At 49.0% G+C, this 19,797-nt stretch overlaps 1 protein-coding gene across 1 annotated transcript; it reads right to left on the bottom strand.

Annotated features, from left to right (window-relative positions):
* Positions 1 to 11,659: 11,659 nt before the first annotated feature.
* Positions 11,660 to 18,802, bottom strand: WFDC2 (WAP four-disulfide core domain 2). The gene is made up of 4 exons (NM_001076490.2): positions 18,705 to 18,802; positions 17,954 to 18,097; positions 14,840 to 14,992; positions 11,660 to 11,810 (listed from the first exon to the last, which is right to left on the bottom strand). The coding sequence occupies exons 1-3, from the start codon at positions 18,778 to 18,780 to the stop codon at positions 14,841 to 14,843; spliced, it is 372 nt and encodes a 123-aa protein (NP_001069958.1). The 5' UTR covers positions 18,781 to 18,802; the 3' UTR covers positions 11,660 to 11,810; position 14,840.
* Positions 18,803 to 19,797: the final 995 nt, after the last annotated feature.

Raw genomic sequence — 19,797 nt, 5'->3', positions numbered from 1 at the left:
CTCATGATCAGATATCTTTTCTAGAAAGACAGTGAGATGGGGGTGGATACCTGAGAGATCTTTCTCATCAAATCCTAGAAAATCAGACCTGGAAGGATGCTCAGAGATGGTGGAGTTCAGCTCCCTAATTTTACAAATGAAGAGATGGCAATTTGAAGACACTGCTGCTGCTGCTGCTAAGTTGCTTCAGTCGTGTCCGACTCTGTGTGACCCCAGAGACGCAGCCCACCCCAGGCAAGAACACTGGAGTGGGTTGCCATTTCCTTCTCCAATGTATGAAGGTGAAAGGTGAAAGGTGAAAGTGAAGTCTCTCAGTCGTGTCTGACTCTTGGCGACCCCATGGACTGCAGCCTACTAGGCTCCTCCGCCCATGGGATTTTCCAGGCAAGAGTACTGGAGTGGGGTGCCATTGCCTTACTACGTTGATATAATATCACATGGTATTAACAGCAAGTGGCAGGGCTAGGACTTGCAGCCGCTTGAGTGGAAGTCTCAAGTCTTGGGTTTTCACCACATCAGGCTACTCCCAGAAGTGAAAATCTCGACTAGGCGGACTAGGTGGGTTGAGTGGGAAGAAACAGAACTCAGCTATTACAGACAGCCAGGGGCTTGTGGCCAGGGTCATTCCCTGCCCCCACCCGCCTCTGCATATGGAAATAAGAAGTGAGCCTCTCTCAATCACTTTCTCTCTTTAGTCAGAATGGGCATCGCAAATGTTTGCAAATATCCTATAAACACTGGCCCCTGTGCAGAATGGACCCAGCACTGGTTTTACAACTGGAAAACTTCTGAATGTGAGTCTTTAAGTTTTGGAGGTTGTTATGGCAATGGCAACAACTTTGAGAAGAAAACAGAATGTGAAGAAACCTGCAAGAAACCTGATTTTCTAACAAGTCAGCCCTCCCTGGAGCCAGGCTTGCTCTAGGGCAGTAGAAGTTATTTTTGTGAATAAGAAGTGCATTCCTTCACCTCCTTCTCTCTGCCATGCTCTTTTTTTTTTAAAAAAAAATTAATTAATTAGGCTTCACCAAGTTTTAGTTTTGGCATGTGGGACTTAGTTCTCTAACTAAGGATAGAAATCAGGCCCCTTGGGAGCCACAGTCTTAGCCACTGGACCTCCAGGGAAGTCCCCCTAGTGTGTTCTTAATTTTCAAAAAATTTATTTATTTTTAATTAGAGGATAGTTGCTTTACAATATTGCATTGGTTTCTGCTGTGAATCAAAATGAATCAGCCATAGGTATACATATGTCTCCTCCCTCTTGAACCTTCCGCCCACTTCCCACCCCTTCCCCCTCTTCTAGGTTGTTACAGAGCCCCAGTTTGAGTTTCCTGAGTCATACAGCAAATTCCCATGGGCTATCTAGTTTACATCTGGTATACATGTTTCCATGCTACTCTCTCCATCCATCCCCCTCTCTCCTTCCTCCCCCGTACCCCTGTCCATAAGGCTGTTTTCTGTCTGTGTCTCCATTGCTGCTCTGCATACAGATTCATCAGTACCATATTTTTAGATTCCATCAGTCAGTTCAGTTCAGTTCAATCGCTCAGTCGTGTCCGACTCTTTGCGACCCCATGAGTTGCAGCACGCCAGGCCTCCCTGTCCGTCACCAACTCCCAGAGTTCACTCAGACTCACGTCCATTGAGTCAGTGATGCCATCCAGCCATCTCATCCTCTGTCGTCCCCTTCTCCTCCTGCCCCCAATCCCTCCCAGCATCAGGGTCTTTTCCAATGAGTCAACTCTTCACAGGAGGTAGCCAAAGTACTGGAGTTTCAGCTTTAGCATCATTCCTTCCAAAGAAATCCCAGGACTGATCTCCTTCAGAATGGACTGGTTGGATCTCCTTGTAGTCCAAGGGACTCTCAAGAGTCTTCTCCAACACCACAGTTCAAAAGCATTAATTCTTCAGTGCTCAGCCTTCTTCACAGTCCAACTCTCACATCCATACATGACCACAGGAAAAACCATAGCCTTGACTAGATGGACCTTTGTTGGCAAAGTAATGTCTCTGCTTTTGAATGTGCTATCTAGGTTGGTCATAACTTTCCTTCCAAGGAGTAATATATACATGTTAATATACAATATTCGTCTTCCTCTTTCTGAATTATTTCACTCTGTATAACAGGCTCTAGGTTCATCCGCCTCATTAGAACGGACTCAAAAGCTTTCCTTTTTATGACTGAGTAACACTCCACAGATACGTGTGCCAGAGCTTCTTCTCCATTCATCTGCTGATGCATGTCTAGGTTGCTTCCGTGTCCTAGCTGTTGTAAATAGTGCTGCACTGAACACTAGGGTACACGTGCCTTTTTCAACTTTGGTTTCCTCAGGGTGTATGCTGCGAAGTGGGATTGCTAGGTTGTATGGTAGTTAGTTTTATTCCTAGTTTTTAAAGGACTTTCCATACTGTCTCCCATAATGACTGTATCAATTTACATTTCCATCAACAGTGCAAGAGAGTTTGGTGTGTCTTTAAACTACCCACCTCTGTGCCTGAAATTCTACAAATATTGCCAAAATGTTTAAAATCGAAAGACTTTATTTAAAAAATATATACATATAAATATTAATATACTGTGGGGATTAAGAGTCATTCACACTTAGTACTGGAGAAGGAAATGGCAACCCACTCCAGTATTTTTGCCTGGAGAATCCCATGGACAGAGGAGCCTGGTGGGCTATGGTCCATGGGGTTGCAAAGAGTCGGACATGACTGAGCAACTAATACACACGCACACACACACACACACACACACGTAGTATTAGTTATTGCTTAGTGATTTGGAGGATAAAAGTTTTGGGGGATGGAAAATGAATTTGAAAACTTGGGGCATACACAGGAAGTATATTTTGGGGGTAAAGATTAAATTAAATTAAATTTTATGCACAGGGACAACATTCAATTATCATCTTAAAATAACATTCCTCTGTGTATGCCTTTACTTTCTCTCTTTCTCTCCTCCCCATTTCTCTCTCTCTCTGTGCATGAATTATGTAGTATTTTCTACCGAGATTTTTATGTAGCATTTTACTATAAACATTTAAATATTTTTTCAGACCAGTGAATATTCTTCAGTATCACTGTTAATGGCTACATAATATTCTAACCTACAAAGCACTGTAATTTACTTAGCTAATCATCTGTGGTTAAATGTGTGCTTCCAATTTTCCATTATTGCAAAATAACACAAGGTTAAACATTAAGAATGATTTTTAATACCTTTGAAAAGTAACATCCTGAGTGACACCAGAAAGATGGCTGAACAAGAGGTCCCCCTCTCATATTCCTTCTGAATAATTATTTGGCATCCATCCATAGACAAAAATGCCTTTGTGGAAGCTTTTAGATCCTGGAAGGAGACTGTGAAGCCCAGGGCAGCCCTAGACCTGGGAGAACCACTTGAGAAGGCAGGCCCACAGCCAGGTGGCTGAAACAGCTATCACAGTTCCAACTAGGACCCAGAAACAGCTCCATATCCATGAGGACTTGGTTACAGTCCCATTTAGCTTGGTCCTGTCACCAGCACCATATGCTGAGGGACCCAGACAGAGTCAACCTCCCCCACGCATCAGATAATAGGCATAGAGAACTAGTGAGCCCTGAACTAGCCTGTGAACTGCCTACAGCTCCTGCCTAGAAGCCCCTGGAGGAAAACCCACGAAACTTACTCAGAGTGTAGATTCTGAAAGGCCCCTAAAATAGGATCTGTCTTGTCCTGTGCATGGTCTGCAGACCGGCCCACTGGCTCAGGGACCCAAGAGAAGACACTCCCATCTGCGACTCTGGAGATCCTGAAAGGCCCTAGACTGGGTTCCAGCCCTTTCCAGCCACAGACTGTGAGCAGTCTTGCCAGAACAGAGACTTGGCAGGAGACACATCTGTACCTTGGGAGATACAGAAAGGGCCCTAGAATTGGCTCCGGTCCTTCCAGTCACAGTCAGGGAATAGTCCAGCCCAGCCAAAGACCCAGCAGGCAACACTGTGCCTCTGGAACCAGGAATAGAACCTTCAATCTTGGCTGTTGAACCGGAAAAAGTCCTGCGGCTCCATTTCAGTCCCTGGCAGCCATGGTCCAGGACCAGTGTCACCCACCCAGGGACTCATCCGGTGACTACGCAGCAGCCCTCCCAGGGACCTGGTGGGAGCCACACCTACCTTGTACCTGGTAATAGGCTCGCTGAATGAGGGCCTGACCTTGGACCCTAAAGCAGACCCCTCTCCCAGAACCTCCCTACAGAACCAGGTTCTAGATAGTCTCATCCACCCAAGGACTGGGCAGAATCCATGCCTACCTGAGCCTCTGAAATCAAACATGCAAATCACAAACCCACCGCAGACGACCCAGTGACAGTCTCAAAACCAGTTCTAATCCAGCACAACTCTGATTCTAGTGGTAATCCTGGCAGCCTGGGGAGCTGACTGAAAGTTCTCACATGCCAAAACCAGTATGTCAAGACTGGAAGAGGTGTTTGTTCCTTCAAAGGCAGAGATACCATGTCAAGGCCACACTAATCATGAAGAATCAAACATGGCACAACCAAAAGAACTTAGTAAAGCTCTGGTAACTGGCTCCCAAGAAACACAGATCTACAATCTGCCTGTCAAAGATTGCAAAATAATCATCTTAAGGAAACTCACTGAGGACTTCCCTGGGGAACAGTGGATAAGAATCCACCTGCCAATGCGGGAGACATAGGTTCCATCCCTGTTTGGGGAAGATTCCGTATGCCTGGGAACAAGGCATGCACCACAATGACTGAGAAATGGAAAATTTTCTGCCATATCAGTAAACAAGGTTGTCACAATCCTCAGCAATCCCAGCCCTCCAGATGCGAAATCCTGAGCCCTAAGGGCACCCAAGAAGGAGAGGAACACTTGCAATTCAGCAGCCATTAGGCTGTAGCCACTTCCTACGGTAAACCCTGAGGAATTCAAGATGTAAAAAATACATGATGCTGGTCCCACATAGCTGAGATGCAAATGAATGAATGATTCTGTGAGTTCAGACTCTTGCATCTTCCCATACATACAGTTGTGCTGAATTCTTTAACTTGGGATATCTGATTTTCTTTACTTCACAAAAGTACTTTTGATGTTCCGACTACCTGCCCTTTGCTGCAAACTTCTATATAACCTGACTCATCCCCCTCCTCCTCGGAGCAGTTCTCTCAGGGTTACTTGAAATACTGTCTCCTGAGCTTAAGTTTTTTTTACAAGCATGCAGTCTAGGTGTCAATGACTGACTGAGGCTGCTCTGCCATCTGAAGTTCAACTGGGGAAGGATCCACTTCCAAGCTCACTCACCTGGCCATTGGAAGGACTCAGTTCTTCAAAGGCTGTTGGCCAGGGGCCACCTTCAGCCCTTGACAATTGGGCCTCTCCAGGGGGCAGCTCACAAACATGACAATGGGCTTCATCAGAGCAAGCAGTGGGAAAAACCAGAACAAGTGCTGGCAAGATAGAAGTTGCAGTTGTTTGTAACTTAATCTCGGAAGTGACACTGCACTGCTCCTTAGAAACAGGTCACTAAGTCCTGCCCACATCAAGGCAGTGATTACACAAGAGCGTGAATCCTAGGAAGTGAGGATCACTGGACCACCTGAGCAGTCTGACTGCCACGAGGAGGAGGAGCTTGGCCAGAGTCACACAGCTGCTGCTAAGTCGCTTCAGTCGTGTCCGACTCTGTGCGACCCCATAGACGGAAGCCCACCAGGCTCCCCTGTCCCTGGGATTCTCCAAGCAAGAACACCGGAGAACCTTCTTTCTACACAGCAGTGACGGCTTAAAGACTCAGTTCTTGGGAATTTTCTGGTGGTCCAGAGATTAGGACTTCACGCTTCCACTGTAGGGGACACAGGTGCCATCCCTGGCTCAGGAACTAAGATCCCGCAATCCATGTGGCCAAAAATAAATGTATAATAAAATTAAATTAAAAAAGACTCAGTTCTTGAGTCTTCTTCCTCTCCCTCGTTCTTCTCTGGTATTTGTTCACAGGTGACAAGTTGAAGACTCCCAGTGCCTGGTTCCTATGAGTACAAATATCCAAGAGGCCTTATATCACCAAGTCTGGGTGATGAGAACTGTTGTGATTTAAAAGTTGTTTAGATGAAAAGATACACAGAAACTGTCAAAAAGAAGAAACTACCAGAAGACCAGTGAGTGCCAGATGAGCTACAGAGGCACTGGAAACAGCACTCTTGGTGCAGTGTTGAGATCTTGCTAAATTTCTTAATCCACATATGCTGGAGGAAAATCTTTCAAATGAACAAGCTCCACAAGCCTTAAAAAAACTTCCTGGGAAGAATGAAAGAGAACAATTCAGGAGCATACATTAATACAGATTTATAACCTGCTTTTATCAGTTAACAATATCAGGTGAAAATTTTCCTATATCGTTAAATATTCTTCAACAGAACCATTCAAAGGGGTAGAGCTTTCTTGGTATGGCTGGATGATAATTTATTTAAGCAAACTTCTTTGATTAAATATTAAGAGAGTTTACAATTTCTCAATATAATAAGTAATGCTGTATGGACTTCTCTGGTGGTCCAGTGGTTAAGAATTCACTGGTCAGGAAACTAAGACCACACGTCTCCGAGCAACTGAGAGCACGTGCCACAGCCAGAGAGTCCACGCACCGCCATGAAAGATTCTGCATGATGCAACGAAGATCCGATGCAGCCAAATACATAAATAAATATTAAGAAAATTAAGTAATGCTACACTTTACTTCACAAGGATAATAAATCACTGTGAGCATTTCTGACTATTTAGTTAGGATAGATTATAAGAAGGGGACCCTCTGGGTCAGAGAACATGCATTTTAAAAGCTTTCAATACATAATACCGTCTATTAAAATTTTCATAATTGCCACTTATGAAACACTTATGATATGCCAGGAACCAAGTTAAGTGCTTTACATATACGCTCTCCTTTAATATTCCCAACAGCCCAAAGAGGAAGATTCTATTAACATCTATATCTTACAAATAAGGAAGCTGAAAGTCAGAAATATAAATGACTTGATCCAAACAGCAAACTGACAAGGAGTAAAGCTGGTGTTTGAATTGAAGTGGGACTCTAGGGCCCATATTCTTTTTTTTTTTTTTTTTTACTACAACCATGCAGCATGTCAGATCGTAGTTCCTCAACCAGGGATTGAACCTGCACCCCCTGCATTGGAAGCATGGAGTCTTAACCACGGGACCACCAGCGAAGTCCCTGGAACCCATATTCTTAACCTGTTCGCTTTCATTAAAGTTGAGCTCTACTGTGTGAGCAACCCAGTCCTTGCTTACCTCTCCATCCCATAAAATTCCCTGACCTCTCCATACGGACTATACAAGGATATTCTGGGCCTGCCTGCTTCTACCTTCTGATGTTTATATTTTGTGGGCTCTTGAAAGCTGGGATGTTGCGTTACACATTTCTGCACCCAGCCAAGAGAGGTGACGTGTGTACAGAGTAAATACTCTACAAGTACCTATTGATTCGTTTTGTAAAAATTACACTGTGGAGGAAAGGAGGGGCCTGGGATTTATTTTTCAGAGGTAAAGTTTTAAGCTCGCAGTCAGTCCTACGATTCTTGTCATCTTTGAATTATGGAAGAAAGGAAAGAAGGAAGGAAATGAAGGAGGGAGGGAGAAGCAACGCTGATCAAACAAGAGGCAACCCACAGCTGGGAATTCTCATTTTTCAAACTCTTTTCAAACTGCAGACAATAGAATCAAGAGCTGTGAGGAGGGAGCCCAGAAAAAATCATGAAAAAACCTCAAGCGTGAAAGCCTCCACCCACTATCAAAGGACCTCCAGAGAAATGACAGAAACCCACTAGGGATGACTTTTATCCTCTGAACTAGGATAAAAGTGGAAAGGAAATGCAGAATGTGATGTCTGAGTGCTATTTGTCTCAAGCAATAAACCCAAACTAGAGAATAAAGCCATAATACATAAGATCAAGAGATTAGAGAATTCCCTGGTGGTCCACGGGTTAGGATTCTGAGCTTTCACTGCTGAGGGCCTGGGTTCAACCCCTGGGCTGGGAATGCACGGCATGGCCAAAACAAACAAACAAAATGCAGCGTAGAAATAACAAGGTGACCTTACAAGTATACCACAGCTGAACCAGACGAGACCAATGGAGAACTAACCCTGAGATAAGCATGAACATGCCTAACTTGTACATTAATATGTTGAGAGGTTTATCTATTTCAAACTAGAGTCTCCAACCCACCAACAGAGATCATGAGTGAACCAATGTAGAAAATTCAACCCAGCATGTCTGTGTATATTGCTACCTGGAGGTTGGTTAAAGGAGGGTCCTGTGGGCACCATCCAGGCCACTTGGAGCTCGGCCTGCAGAGTGAACCAGCCTTCCATCAGTGAGGGGTTGTTGTTTTCAGACTGACTGAAAAGGGCAGCTGCCTTCCATAGTCTGTTCCCCTGGTGGTGCCAAGATTCTAACCATAACCCTAAACCTAATCGTAGCCCATAATAAACCACAGGCTTTGTTTGGATCGTTCATCTGGTGAAAAATCTCCAGAGGGCTGTTCAAGATGTGAAGCTTGCAAATGATGAGGGGGTGATACAGTAGCTCTAGGGGGTTCCATCTTTTATATAATAAGCTCACCCCAGTAGGCTTGGTTTGGCTGGGCGCTGGGCTTCTGGGGGGTTGATATCCCATCTCTAGGGGATACAGAGACCTCTAGGTCCAGAAGGCAGGACCTTCAAATGCTATGCTTTTCTGTGACTGAAGGGGGCACTGCAGCTCCCCCGCAAGTACCATCTTTAATAGCTAAAGAAACCAGATACCCACCAGATTGCAGCTGTGAATGGAAGACTAACAATGTCGTCAGCTGTCTATTTTTGTTTTCCTCACCCCCTCACTTTTGATCAACGGGGTAAACGTGGTCATGGGGCAGGAAGCGGAATATTTGTTGTGTTTGCAATGTGATTATTTCGTGAGCTAATTTCCCAAAGCTCCAACAGACAGGACACACGGAACCACACAGGAGTCATAGGAGCCACCGTGGCTGGTACAGCCCTAGCTCCCAGGCATTAGGGCTGACAGTTTGGAGGTCTCATACATATTAGTAGATGAAGAGGCAAAAAAAATAGTCATTTCTTCCATGTCCTGTTGGGTCGCCTAACTGCTCTCTCTGCTTCCACATCGCCCCAGAGTCGATTCTTAAATTCTATTTTGGCTGTGCTGGGCCTCTCATTGAAGGGGGCTTTTCTTCAAGGTTCCTGGACTCTAGAGTGGGGGCTCTGTAGTTGTGGCATGTGGGCTCACTTGCTCCATGACATGTGCAATCTTCCCAGACTCGGGATGGAACATGTGTCCCTTGCATGGCAGGAGGATTCTTAACCACTGGACCACCAGGAAAGTCCCACAGTCTAGCCAGAAGGATCTTTTTCAAATGTAAGATGAAGTCGTCCTTCTGCTCAAACCCCCAGCAGGGCTCCTAAATTCCTCAGAATAAGAGGCAAAGTCCTTGTAGTGACCACAGGGCCCTCTGTAATCTGTGCCCACATACCTCTCTGACTATCTCCCCTGGTACTCCTGACCCCTCACCACTCCAGCCATGATCCTCAAGCACACCCAGAGCACACTCTGACCTCAGGTTCTCAGCACTAGAAATGTCCTCGGTCTGGACAGCTCTTTCCATGGATTTCACATGGCTCCTGTCCTTCACTCAGCCCATGGCTTGAATGACGTCTTAGGAAAGACCTTCCCTGAATACGCTCTGCAAAGCAACTGCCCCTTTCTCTCCCCCATCCCCTGGACCCACTAGTCATCTTACTCATCTTTATAGTTTGCTAACATCTTGCCACCACCTAACATGTTATATATGCCTTGTTTCATTCATTTATTGACTGTTCTTCCCCCCTACACACATACATGCACACATGCATACACCACACACCTCCTTGATCTCAAATCCGCCCCACCTAGAACAGAACATATAGTAAGAGCTCAAAAAGTATTCCCCACATGAGCAATACCTCTGCTTACGCTGTTCCTCAGGCAGGGCTGTGGTCTGGCTTCAGAACTTCACTTTTAAGCTCTGGCTCCCTCAAATATAGCTATTATCCCACCAACCCCAACCTGCACTTTACTGAAGAGCAGACATTTGTTTTTGCATCAGTTTTACTGTACAGAGCCTCTAGACTGGAGGTGGGGTTTAGAGACAGCAGCAAGGTAGCCTGTTGTTGGAGATGGGAGGTCAGTGCAAGAAGAGCCCCTGCCCTGCACTCTGGAAGGGTGGCAGTTTACCAGAATTCTGGCCCTGGGAGCCAGGAGATGGAGAGAATAAATAAATACATATAGAAAGAAGGGATAGAGAGGAGGGAACAAAGAGAAGGGTACGGGATAGAGGGAGTGAGCTTGAGCTGTAGCTTGGAAAGAAGATACAAGAAACTGATAGCATTCACAGTCTCCACAGAAAACACAGAGCAGGGACTTGTCTGCTGTTCCGCTGGCTAAGATTTTGCTTTCCAATGCAGAAGGTGTGGGTTCTGTCCCTGGTTGGGGAACGAAGATCCCACATGTTGATGCCAGAAAACCAAATCATAAAACAGAAGCAATACTGTAACAAATAAAGATTTTTTTCAAAAAGGAATTCTCAAAGAAAAATACAACAAAGTGGCTGGGGGTGGAGGAAAAGTGTCAAGGGTGAACGATGTTTCATTGTGTATTCTGTTCTTTTTTTGGAGCATAATTGCTTTAGAATGTTGAGTTCGTTTCTCCTGTACAACGGAGTAAATCAGCTCTACTTATGTTTATATCTTTTCATATATCACCTCCCTCTCCCCCCATCCCAGCCATCTAGGCCATCTTTGGGCTATGTTATTTGCTCTGAGGCATGTGGAATCCAACCCTGGTCTCCTGCACTGGCAGGCAGATTCTTTGCCACCAGGGAAGCCTGGCTATTTATTTTAAAGAAGATGTGGTACATACATTATATATCCTGTTTTTTACCTTTTGAATTGTGATCCATGTAAGTGTTATTTCTACAAAATAACAGCTTGATTAAAACAAAACCCAAAACCTACAACAAAGCACCCTGACTTTGTTACCTTCTTTCTGTGTGGCCTCAAGCAAGTAACTTGGCTGAGACCCGTCTGTAACACCAGCTCAATAGTTGAGACCCAGGAGCTTAGTTGCTCCATGGCATGTGGGATCTTCCCAGATGAGGGATCTAACCCAGGTCTCCTGCATTGCAGCGAGATTCTTTACCATTGAGCCACCAAGGAAGACCTTATCACAATCTGAGGGCTATTTGGGGGATTCAGGAGATCTTACAAGTGAATCTCCCAGCCCTGTGTCAGGCACACAGTACGTGCTGCTGTTGTCAGAACTCCCAGCAGCTCTGGAAGGATTCCAGCATCTCTCTGAGCCCCAGTTCTCTTCTCCATCACCCTGGGAGAATAACCTGCAACTGCACAGGGCTGGTGGGACGATTAACTGGGGAAGGGCCTCGGCACACAGAGCCCTGAGTTACCTTCACTGTGTCACCGCGTCACAGCTCATCTCTTCTCGGACTCTGCCTGGACGATCTGGTGGCCACGCCCACTCCCACCTCCTCAGCCCACGCTTGCAGGCAGGAATGGAATGTGACTGAATTATAAGAACAGAGGCCACAGGCCCGCCAGTGCTGGAAGCAGTCACTTTATTGGTTGGAAAAAAAAGCAGCTGTGGTCAGCTCAGGAGGGAGGGAAGAGGCCAGAAAGGGAGGAGGGCAGCTGGGCTGGAGCGAGACAGGGCCAGGCAGACACTGCTGCTCCCTCAGTCCACAGGCTGGAGCTGGAGGAAGAAAATCATAATAATACCATCAACAACAACACCTGGGACACTAGACAAGAGTGCTTGCAGCTTAAATTCTGATCCAAAGCTCCTCCCACTCCATCACATTCCCAGCGCCTTCCTACTCCCAATTACCTTCCTACCCGTCCCCCCCGCCACCCCCCAGCAAAGCCTCACTTTCTCGAGGCCCTGGGGCTCTGCAGGCATTTTTCTGAAGGTCCTAGACTCACTTCTTTTGCTCCGACCATCCCAGGAAACACCTGGGTATACCATGGTCCCCACTGACCGCTGTGATCATTCATGAGGGGTCACTGTCATTTATCTCCCTAAGAATCCTTCCACCACTAGGATGTTGCACTATGCCCCCATTCCTTTGGTTAAGCTAAGTTAACTGATCAAAAAGATCTTATTTATCCCATTTTATAAGCAAAATATTTGCAGTTCAGGGAGGTGAAAAAGGCTAGTTAATTGTCAGAGCTGAAATCTGAACCTAGGTCTTCCTGACTGTAATGCCAGCCCATGCTGTTGGCACACATGGAGGCAAGAGGCAGCTGGCATCACTGGAGAGCTCGGGGCCCTGGCGAGACCGTGCTTCCCTTTCAGGCACTGAATTAGCAACCATGGGTCCTTGGGCATGTCCTCCCCTCTGTCTGGGTCTCAGTCGTCACATCTGGGCAATAGGTTACATCACTGACCTGCCAGTCTGTTGACTGAGAGCTTATCAACAGCAGTGCACGATTAGCAATTAAATTACAACCAGGGGGTCCTTCCAGGGGCTTGCTTGGTCCCATTCCCTCCATCCGGAACAGCTTCCCTACCACTGTACTTTACCAGACTACTGACCTTTCACTCATCCTTCAGGACTGGCTCAGAACCCTGCTCCCTCCTTCCCCCACCGTCACCTGGGTGAGATTTCCTCCTGTGTTCTTACCACACCCCGCCCTGCCCTCCACTGCCGCACTGATTATAGGCATTGGGAGTGTCTGTCCAACTGTCTGCCTCGGCCACCTGGCTGCAAACTCCGTGAGGAAGGGCAGCCGTCACCTTCTGTCCCAGCACATGGCACAGTACTGGATCCCTCAATGGGCTGAAGATGCATGTGCTTTGGGTTTTGTTTCTCTTTCTTTTCTTTAAAAAAAAAAATCTTTATGTATTTATTCATTTGGCTGCACTGGGTCTGAGTTGCAGCGTGTGGGATCTATTTCATTGACCAGGATCAAACCCAGGCCTCCTGCATTGGGAGCTCAGACTCTTAGCCATGGGACCACCAGGGAAGTCCCTCTCTTTACTTTCTTATGCTTGCTTTAAGACTTAATATTGTTTTATTTTTAATTATCTGTGGGGAAAAAGAGGTTCCACGATCTTGTCTTTAGGCATGAGAACCACTCAAAGCAGGTGAATGTAGCCCTGTCGGCCACAGAGTAAGTGCACAAGTGAAGGGGAAAAGGAGTAAATCTTACAGCCCAAATAATCAGCAAATATTGTCCCATCCACCTTCATGTGTGTCGCAAACCCAGCCTCTTAGGTCACCTGGTCCATCACCTCGCACCTGGCCTCTTGCAGGAGCCTCCTAGCTGGTCTCCCTGCTTCTGCTACTGCTGCCTCTAGGGTCTCCACACAGCAGCCGGAGCAATCCTTTTAAATTCAAGAGCATGTCCATTTCCAAGGGCCCAACATCTCTGGGTCAAGACCAAAGTCCTGGACTTGCCTGGTGGTCCAGTGGTTAAGAATCTGCCTGCCAATACAGGGGACCTGGGTCCGATCCCTGGTCCAGGAATATCCCACATGCTGCAGAGCAACTAAGACCATGTGCTACACCTTCTGAGCCTGCGTGCTGCAGTTACGGAAGCCCGCTTGCCTAGAGCCTGGGCTCTGCAGCAACGGAAGCCGCCACAACGAGAAACCCGTGCAACGCAGAGTAGCCCCAGCTTGCTGCAACCAGAGAAAGCCTGTGCAGAGCAGTGAAGACCCAGTGCAGCCATAAATAAATAAAATGCCTCTCTGACCCTCTCCTCTATTGCCCTCTTTTTGATCATAGGCTCCAGACTTCAGGCTTTTCCTGAAACACACCAGGGGTTCTACTGCTTTATATCTGCTGCCCCCACTGGTCATAACAGGCTCTCTGAAAGCTCCCAGTTCCCTCCATCATCTCCAACAAGTTTGTTCAAATGCTGCCTTTTGAAAGGTCCTGTGATAAAACTGCAACACAACTCCCTGCTGCTCCCCATCCCTACTCCGAATTCTCCTTCTGTTTTCTTTTTCTCCAGGTCACTTATTTCCTGCTAACATTTTACAGGGAATGAAGGTGTTGAATGAAGGTGTTAGTCGCTTAGTCATGCCTGACTCTTTGCGACCCCATGAACTGCAAACCACCAGGCTCCTCTGTCCATGGGATTTTTCCAGGCAGGTATACTTGAGTGGTTTGCCATTTCCTTCTCAAGAGGATCTTCCCAACCAGGGATTGAACCCTGGTCTCCTGCAGGTTCTATACCAACTGAGCTACCAGGGAAGCCTTTTTACAGGGTATACTTGCTTTTTTATTTGATTTACATTCACTAGCATCTACAGGTGGCATTAGTGGTAAAGAACTCCCCTGCCATCACAGGAGACATAAGGGATGCAGGTTCGACCCCTGGGTTGGGAAGATCCTCTGGAGGAGGGCACAGCTATCCACTCCAGTATGTGTGTCTGGAGAATCCCATGGACAGAGGAGCCTGGTGGGCTCAGGTCCATAGAGTCGCAGAGTCGGACATGACTGAAACAACTTAGGACGCATGAATGCACAGTATATAAAACCCATCAGAGAGAAATTTTTGTTGGGTTTGTTTACTCATGGAGCATCCCAGCACCTACAGCAGTGAACCGCCTGTGATAGATGCTCAGTGACTATCTGTTGAGCAGATGAGAACAAATCAAAGGATGGATAAGCGAATAGCACTGTGTTAGCTCAGGGGCTCCTTTTCAGCTTCCTGCAGAGCTTGTCATATCTGGGTATCAATGTATCCCTCCCCCCAGCACAGGGCACCTACCTCAGAAGACAGGGGTGACACAGGACACCCTCCCGCAACCATTGACGCAGCATTTCAACGCGTCAGGACACTGGCTGTCCACCTGGCACTGGTCCCGGCAGAGGCCGAGCTGGGGGAAGGCGATATCCACATTAGGGCATGAGCCCGGCTTGTCTGGGTAAAAAAAGGAGTAAGAGGTGGTGAGCAGAGCCGAGGCAGGCGGCTGCACACGTCTCCACAGCATGTCTGCCCACCTGGATTCACAAAGAAGACAGCTGCTTGCCTGAGCGAATCTCAGGGGGCTTGGAAGGTCGTCTGCAAACTCTCTTCCTCCTGTTCTCTCCTCCCAGGGGTTTTGAGATCACTGCACTCCAGTTTGAGTCCCAGCTCTGCCTTCTCCTAACTGTGGCCTCAGGAGGGAAATCCCCCAGAGCCCTGTGTCTTCAGGTGTCAGATGAGATCAGCGTTGACCACACCACAAGGTTGTTATGGAAGCAATGGAGGCAACAGACTTCTCCCTGAGAAGTCAACGTCCTTTGTAGCAATAATAATGATGATGAGTAAAGGCAGCTGTTAACACTTAGTTCCTTCTAAGTAGCAGGCATTATCCGAAGCTTGCGACATTTATTAACTCATCTAATCCTCGGGATAAGCCTAGAACCTGGGACAAGGAGCTGTAACTATTTTCTCATGTTGCAGATGAGGAAATTGAGTGAAGAAGTTAAATAATTTGCTTTAAGTCAAACAGGGTAGAGACAGGATTTGAACCCAGGAAACTGGCTTCAGGTCTGTGCACCATGCATTCTGTTGCTTTGTAAGCAGTAAACCATAGAGCCCACGTCAGGGTGATGCACCCACAGGCCTTCACTCCCATATACTCATTCCTAGTTACAACCAGGTGGAACCAAGGTCCCCTCTACACTCTCACTCTAACACCCAGAGAAGCATTCTTCCACTAGTGCATACACACACACACACACACAAAACCACAGAGATGTGCCAATTAACAAGTCCTTAGTGCAAATCCATTTTGTCCTTTAGTTTTCACATCAAACCTATCTTCTGTAGGGGATATTTCTACTGTATTCTTATTACAGCAGAGGAGAATGAAACCCAGAGAGGTGAAGGCATCACCCAACAAAACACTGCTGATGAGAAGTAAAACCAAGACCTGAGCCAGCCTTTCAATGTCCACAGACACACACACACACACCCTGTGCTCCACTCCAGGCTCAAGGAGGAGGGAGCTGGGCTCAGTGCCCAGAAGCCCAAGGAGCAAGTCCAGCCAAACGTCAAGCACGCACAGAGCTGGGTGATGAGCTGAGAGGACACGGGGGCTGCCTTCCTGCACAGACACCCTTTCCCTGGAGAAGGGCAGGAGCTCTCAATACCGAGCTGCCCCAGGACAGAAGGGCATCAATAGCCAGTAACTCACCAAACAAGCCACTGTGAGTGGAGGATCTACTCTCTCCTGAGACATCTCACGTGTACCATTTCTTTTAGCCTCATGTCAGTTCTACAACGTCTGAGATTCTCATCCCATTGTGTCAAGGAGAAAACAGAGGCTCAGAGAAGTGAAGCCACTTGCTCAGGACACAAACCTGCAGATGGTACAACGAGGATTCTAATCCACGAGACCCTCTGTCCCTGCCCCTCTTCCTGCCTCAGTCTATCCGAGACCAGGGAGCAGCAGAGACTCCCCCAAGCAGAAACTCCTCTTTTCTCCCCACTCTCCTCTCATCTGTGTCTTTCTCTCCCAATGTCCTCCTCTCCTGGTTTTCCTCACTTTGGTCCAGGTTAGAGTACTCTTGCCTGGAAAATCCCATGGGTGGAGGAGCCTGGTAGGCTGCAGTCCATGGGGTCGCTAAGAGTTGGATATGACTGAGTGACTTCACTTTCACTTTTCACTTTCATGCATTGGAGAAGGAAATGGCAACCCACTCCAGTGTTCTTGCCTGGAGAATCCCAGGGACGGGGGAGCCTGGTGGGCTGCCGTCTATGGGGTGGCACAGAGTCAGACACGACTGAAGTGACTTAGCAGTAGCAGTAGCAGTAGAGATCCCCAGATCCACAAGCCCCCTTGACAGGCTGTTCCTCCCTCCGGCTCCCACCACCTGCTCTGACTGAGGTCTCTGATTACAGGCCTTCCTGGCCCTGCAGGCATCTTCAGAGAAATCACAGGGAGGGAGCATCACAGGGACTTTTTCTCTGGGTAAAGACAAGCGATCCCAATACAGTGGGATCAGGTCATATCCTGGCTTCTAGTCCTCAGTTTTTCCTTCTGAAAAACAAGATGCTCAGAGTCCAAGCTGTTTAAGACCCCTTCCTGCTCAGGTAGGAGTCCCTAGGACCTGCTGGACAGTCTTGAGCTCCAGCAAGTGCTTTCTATGAAGGGCAAGCTTCACATACTCTCTCTCACTCAGTCTTCAGAGCAGAAGAGAGGGTGTTAAGAGGAGGAAGGGGGAGGGCTGCTCAGGATGGGGTCCTGACTTTCTTCAAGCCACTCAGACAAAAAAGGGACCCCTTGTGTTATGAATCCTGTCCAGCCAGGGATGGCAGTGTGACCTTGGACAAGAACCTTTCTCTCTTTTGTATCACATCTTTAAGATGGGCGGAGTGCTCTCCTAAACCTGGAAAGCCTCCATCTGGACAGTGGAATTTGGGGAGTGCGGGCAAGTAGGCATCCCAAAGCCTTCCCCCAGGGCCGGGGAAGCCACAGGAAAGGGGTTCTGGCACGGGAGCGAGTCCAAGACCTCCGGACCCAGCCCATTGGACAGCCCAGGGCTGCCCCGCGGCTAAACCCCCCGCCAGGAGGAAGCTTCGACCCTGGCGCCCAGATCTCAGGGAACAATGGTCCGGAACCACGTCCCCGCGGTGCGTCCGGGAAGTCCGTCATGCACCAGAGCGATGAATCCGGCTGGGAGTGGGGGACCTCACTTCCCCTCGGCGGCATGTCAGCGACGCCTCGGTCTCCCCGGGGGTCGCGGGAGGGAGAGCACGGGCTGATCCGGTTCCAGCCACCTCGACCTGGTCCTGAACCCCCGGGTCGGTAGCGCTGGTGTGCCCGGAACGGGGCGCTCCCTTCTCCCGCACCCCCGCTGCCACGCCCCGGCCCTCGAGGGTCCCCCAAGTTACCATTAGGCATCTGGCAGACGGTGGCGCAGCCGGCCTGGCAGCACTTGAGGTTGTCATCACAGTCCTCATCCAAGACGCAGGCCTTCGTGCAGTTCGCGTCACCCTCCAGCTCGGGACACTCACCCGGCTTCACTGCGATTGAGCCTGGGAGGTGGACGGGTCGTGGGGAACCCGGGCCCGCTCTCAGAGGATGCCCACCTCGTGTCCGATGGCCCCCAATCTCGATCCCCACCCCGCTACGAAATTCTGAGTCTCAGTTCCTAGGCCCCCCCCCAACAGTCTTCAGAGAGCCCCACTTCCAGGGACGGGGTCCTCCAATACCTAGGAGGACAGGAGGGACCAAACCCTTGGCCTCTGAGCCTTCAATTTTTAGGAGACCCCAGCCCGACTGAGCGTCTAGGAGCTTCCAATGTCCCGGCAGAGGGTCCCCGCCACTGGCCATTGCATCTCCAAGATCAGCAAAGAACCTCCCCACCCCCGCTGCCCCCCCCCCCCCCCCGCCCCATCCCAGGCATAAGGGTCAGTCTTCAGTGGTCTCTGCGCACCTCCAGCACACTGGACCACACATCTGAAGCTCAAGGGCTACCTCCTTCAGAGCACCAGGGATCCCCACATTTTAGTCTGCAGGGGACTCCCCACTTCCGCCCTGGGGAATCCTCACTGCTCAGAGAGGCTAAGCTCCTGCCCGGCTCCGTTCCTTCGCTCCTGGTTCGGCCCCTCTGGGCACCCAGCCTTTCCCCGCCCCACTCACCTGTGACCGGGGGGAGGCCCAGGAGCAGGCCAAGGAGGAGGGCAGCCAGGAGCGGACCGAGGCGGCAGGCAGGCATGGTGCTCGCCAGGGCGGGGTGCGGGAATGAGGCGCCGCCAGGAAGATTTAACTGGGTTCCTGGGGGGCGTGGGGTAGGGGCGGGGCTGAACCCTTGCGGGTAGAGGCCTCAGCACACAAGGCAGGCGGGCCGACTGCCACCTCCTGTCATTTCACAATCTCCCAGGATCAGGTGTCACTCTGGCCCCAGTGGGAACCAGGAACCTAAGCGGCTTCCTGGCCGGGTGCAGCTGGTCGCACCCGGACCCTTGTCCCCTCCCCCTCCCCACCTCCCTCTGGGCCCTGGGGGCAGGGCAGCAGGAGGCCAAGGGCTAGATCTAGGACTCCCGGGATCCCATTCCAAGACCCAGGGGTCTCCCTGTGATGCCCACTGTGGTAGGAGAGAGGAGGGCAGGACCCACTGGGAGAGACTGCAGACGAAGTGGCTGGACTCGGGGTCAGCAGGTCAGAGCCCGGATCTTGCTTTAGGGATCCCTGGTGGGGGTGTTGTGTAGTGATACACAGCACACAGAAGGAGCCATAGGAAAGCGTATTTACACATGAACCCACTGGACACGAGACACCGAGGCCAGAGAAGGTGGAACACCTGCTAAGGTCTGGAGCCATCAGGACCTGTGTTTCTCCCTCCCTCTCTTCCCCGTGCAGACACGCAGGCTCACTCACTCTGACTGTGCTCAGTGTCTCATGATGCCACGGATGGTCCCAGACACATGTGAACAGAGGGATATTATCATCGCCAGTAGTGCGTGCTAGATGAACGGTGCAGGAGGCCCTCCCAGCTCCCCAAGTCCCAAGCGAAGTTGCAGAGACAAGGTTTGATCCCAGGTCTCCATCTCTCCAAGTCTGTTTTTTTCCCGTCCATCATAAATGTATGTTTTTGTGACACATCTAGGGCACACAGTTGCTGTAGAGAAAGTAATTAAAGGAGCTCTCAACAATGGCCTTCGGGTGACAGAGTCTGGTTTGATTCCCGTCTCTCCCACTTCCTAGCTGTGGGACCTTGAATGAATCTCTTCTC

This window comes from Bos taurus, chromosome 13 (genome assembly GCF_002263795.3).
Source record: "Bos taurus isolate L1 Dominette 01449 registration number 42190680 breed Hereford chromosome 13, ARS-UCD2.0, whole genome shotgun sequence".
NCBI lineage: Eukaryota > Metazoa > Chordata > Mammalia > Artiodactyla > Bovidae > Bos > Bos taurus.
Note: the sequence above shows the minus strand (reverse complement) of the source record. Positions and strands in the feature narration are given on the sequence as shown.

What these genes read in the sequence shown, in the direction of transcription:
- WFDC2 (NM_001076490.2), bottom strand. Translation starts at nt 18,780, where the DNA reads ATGCCTGCCTGCCGCCTCGGTCCGCTCCTGGCTGCCCTCCTCCTTGGC. An exon ending in GGGCCTCCCCCCGGTCACAG is followed by an intron (nt 18,098 to 18,704) that starts GTGAGTGGGGCG and finishes TCCACCTCCCAG; the next exon opens with GCTCAATCGCAGTGAAGCCG. An exon ending in CGTCTGCCAGATGCCTAATG is followed by an intron (nt 14,993 to 17,953) that starts GTAACTTGGGGG and finishes TTTTTTACCCAG; the next exon opens with ACAAGCCGGGCTCATGCCCT.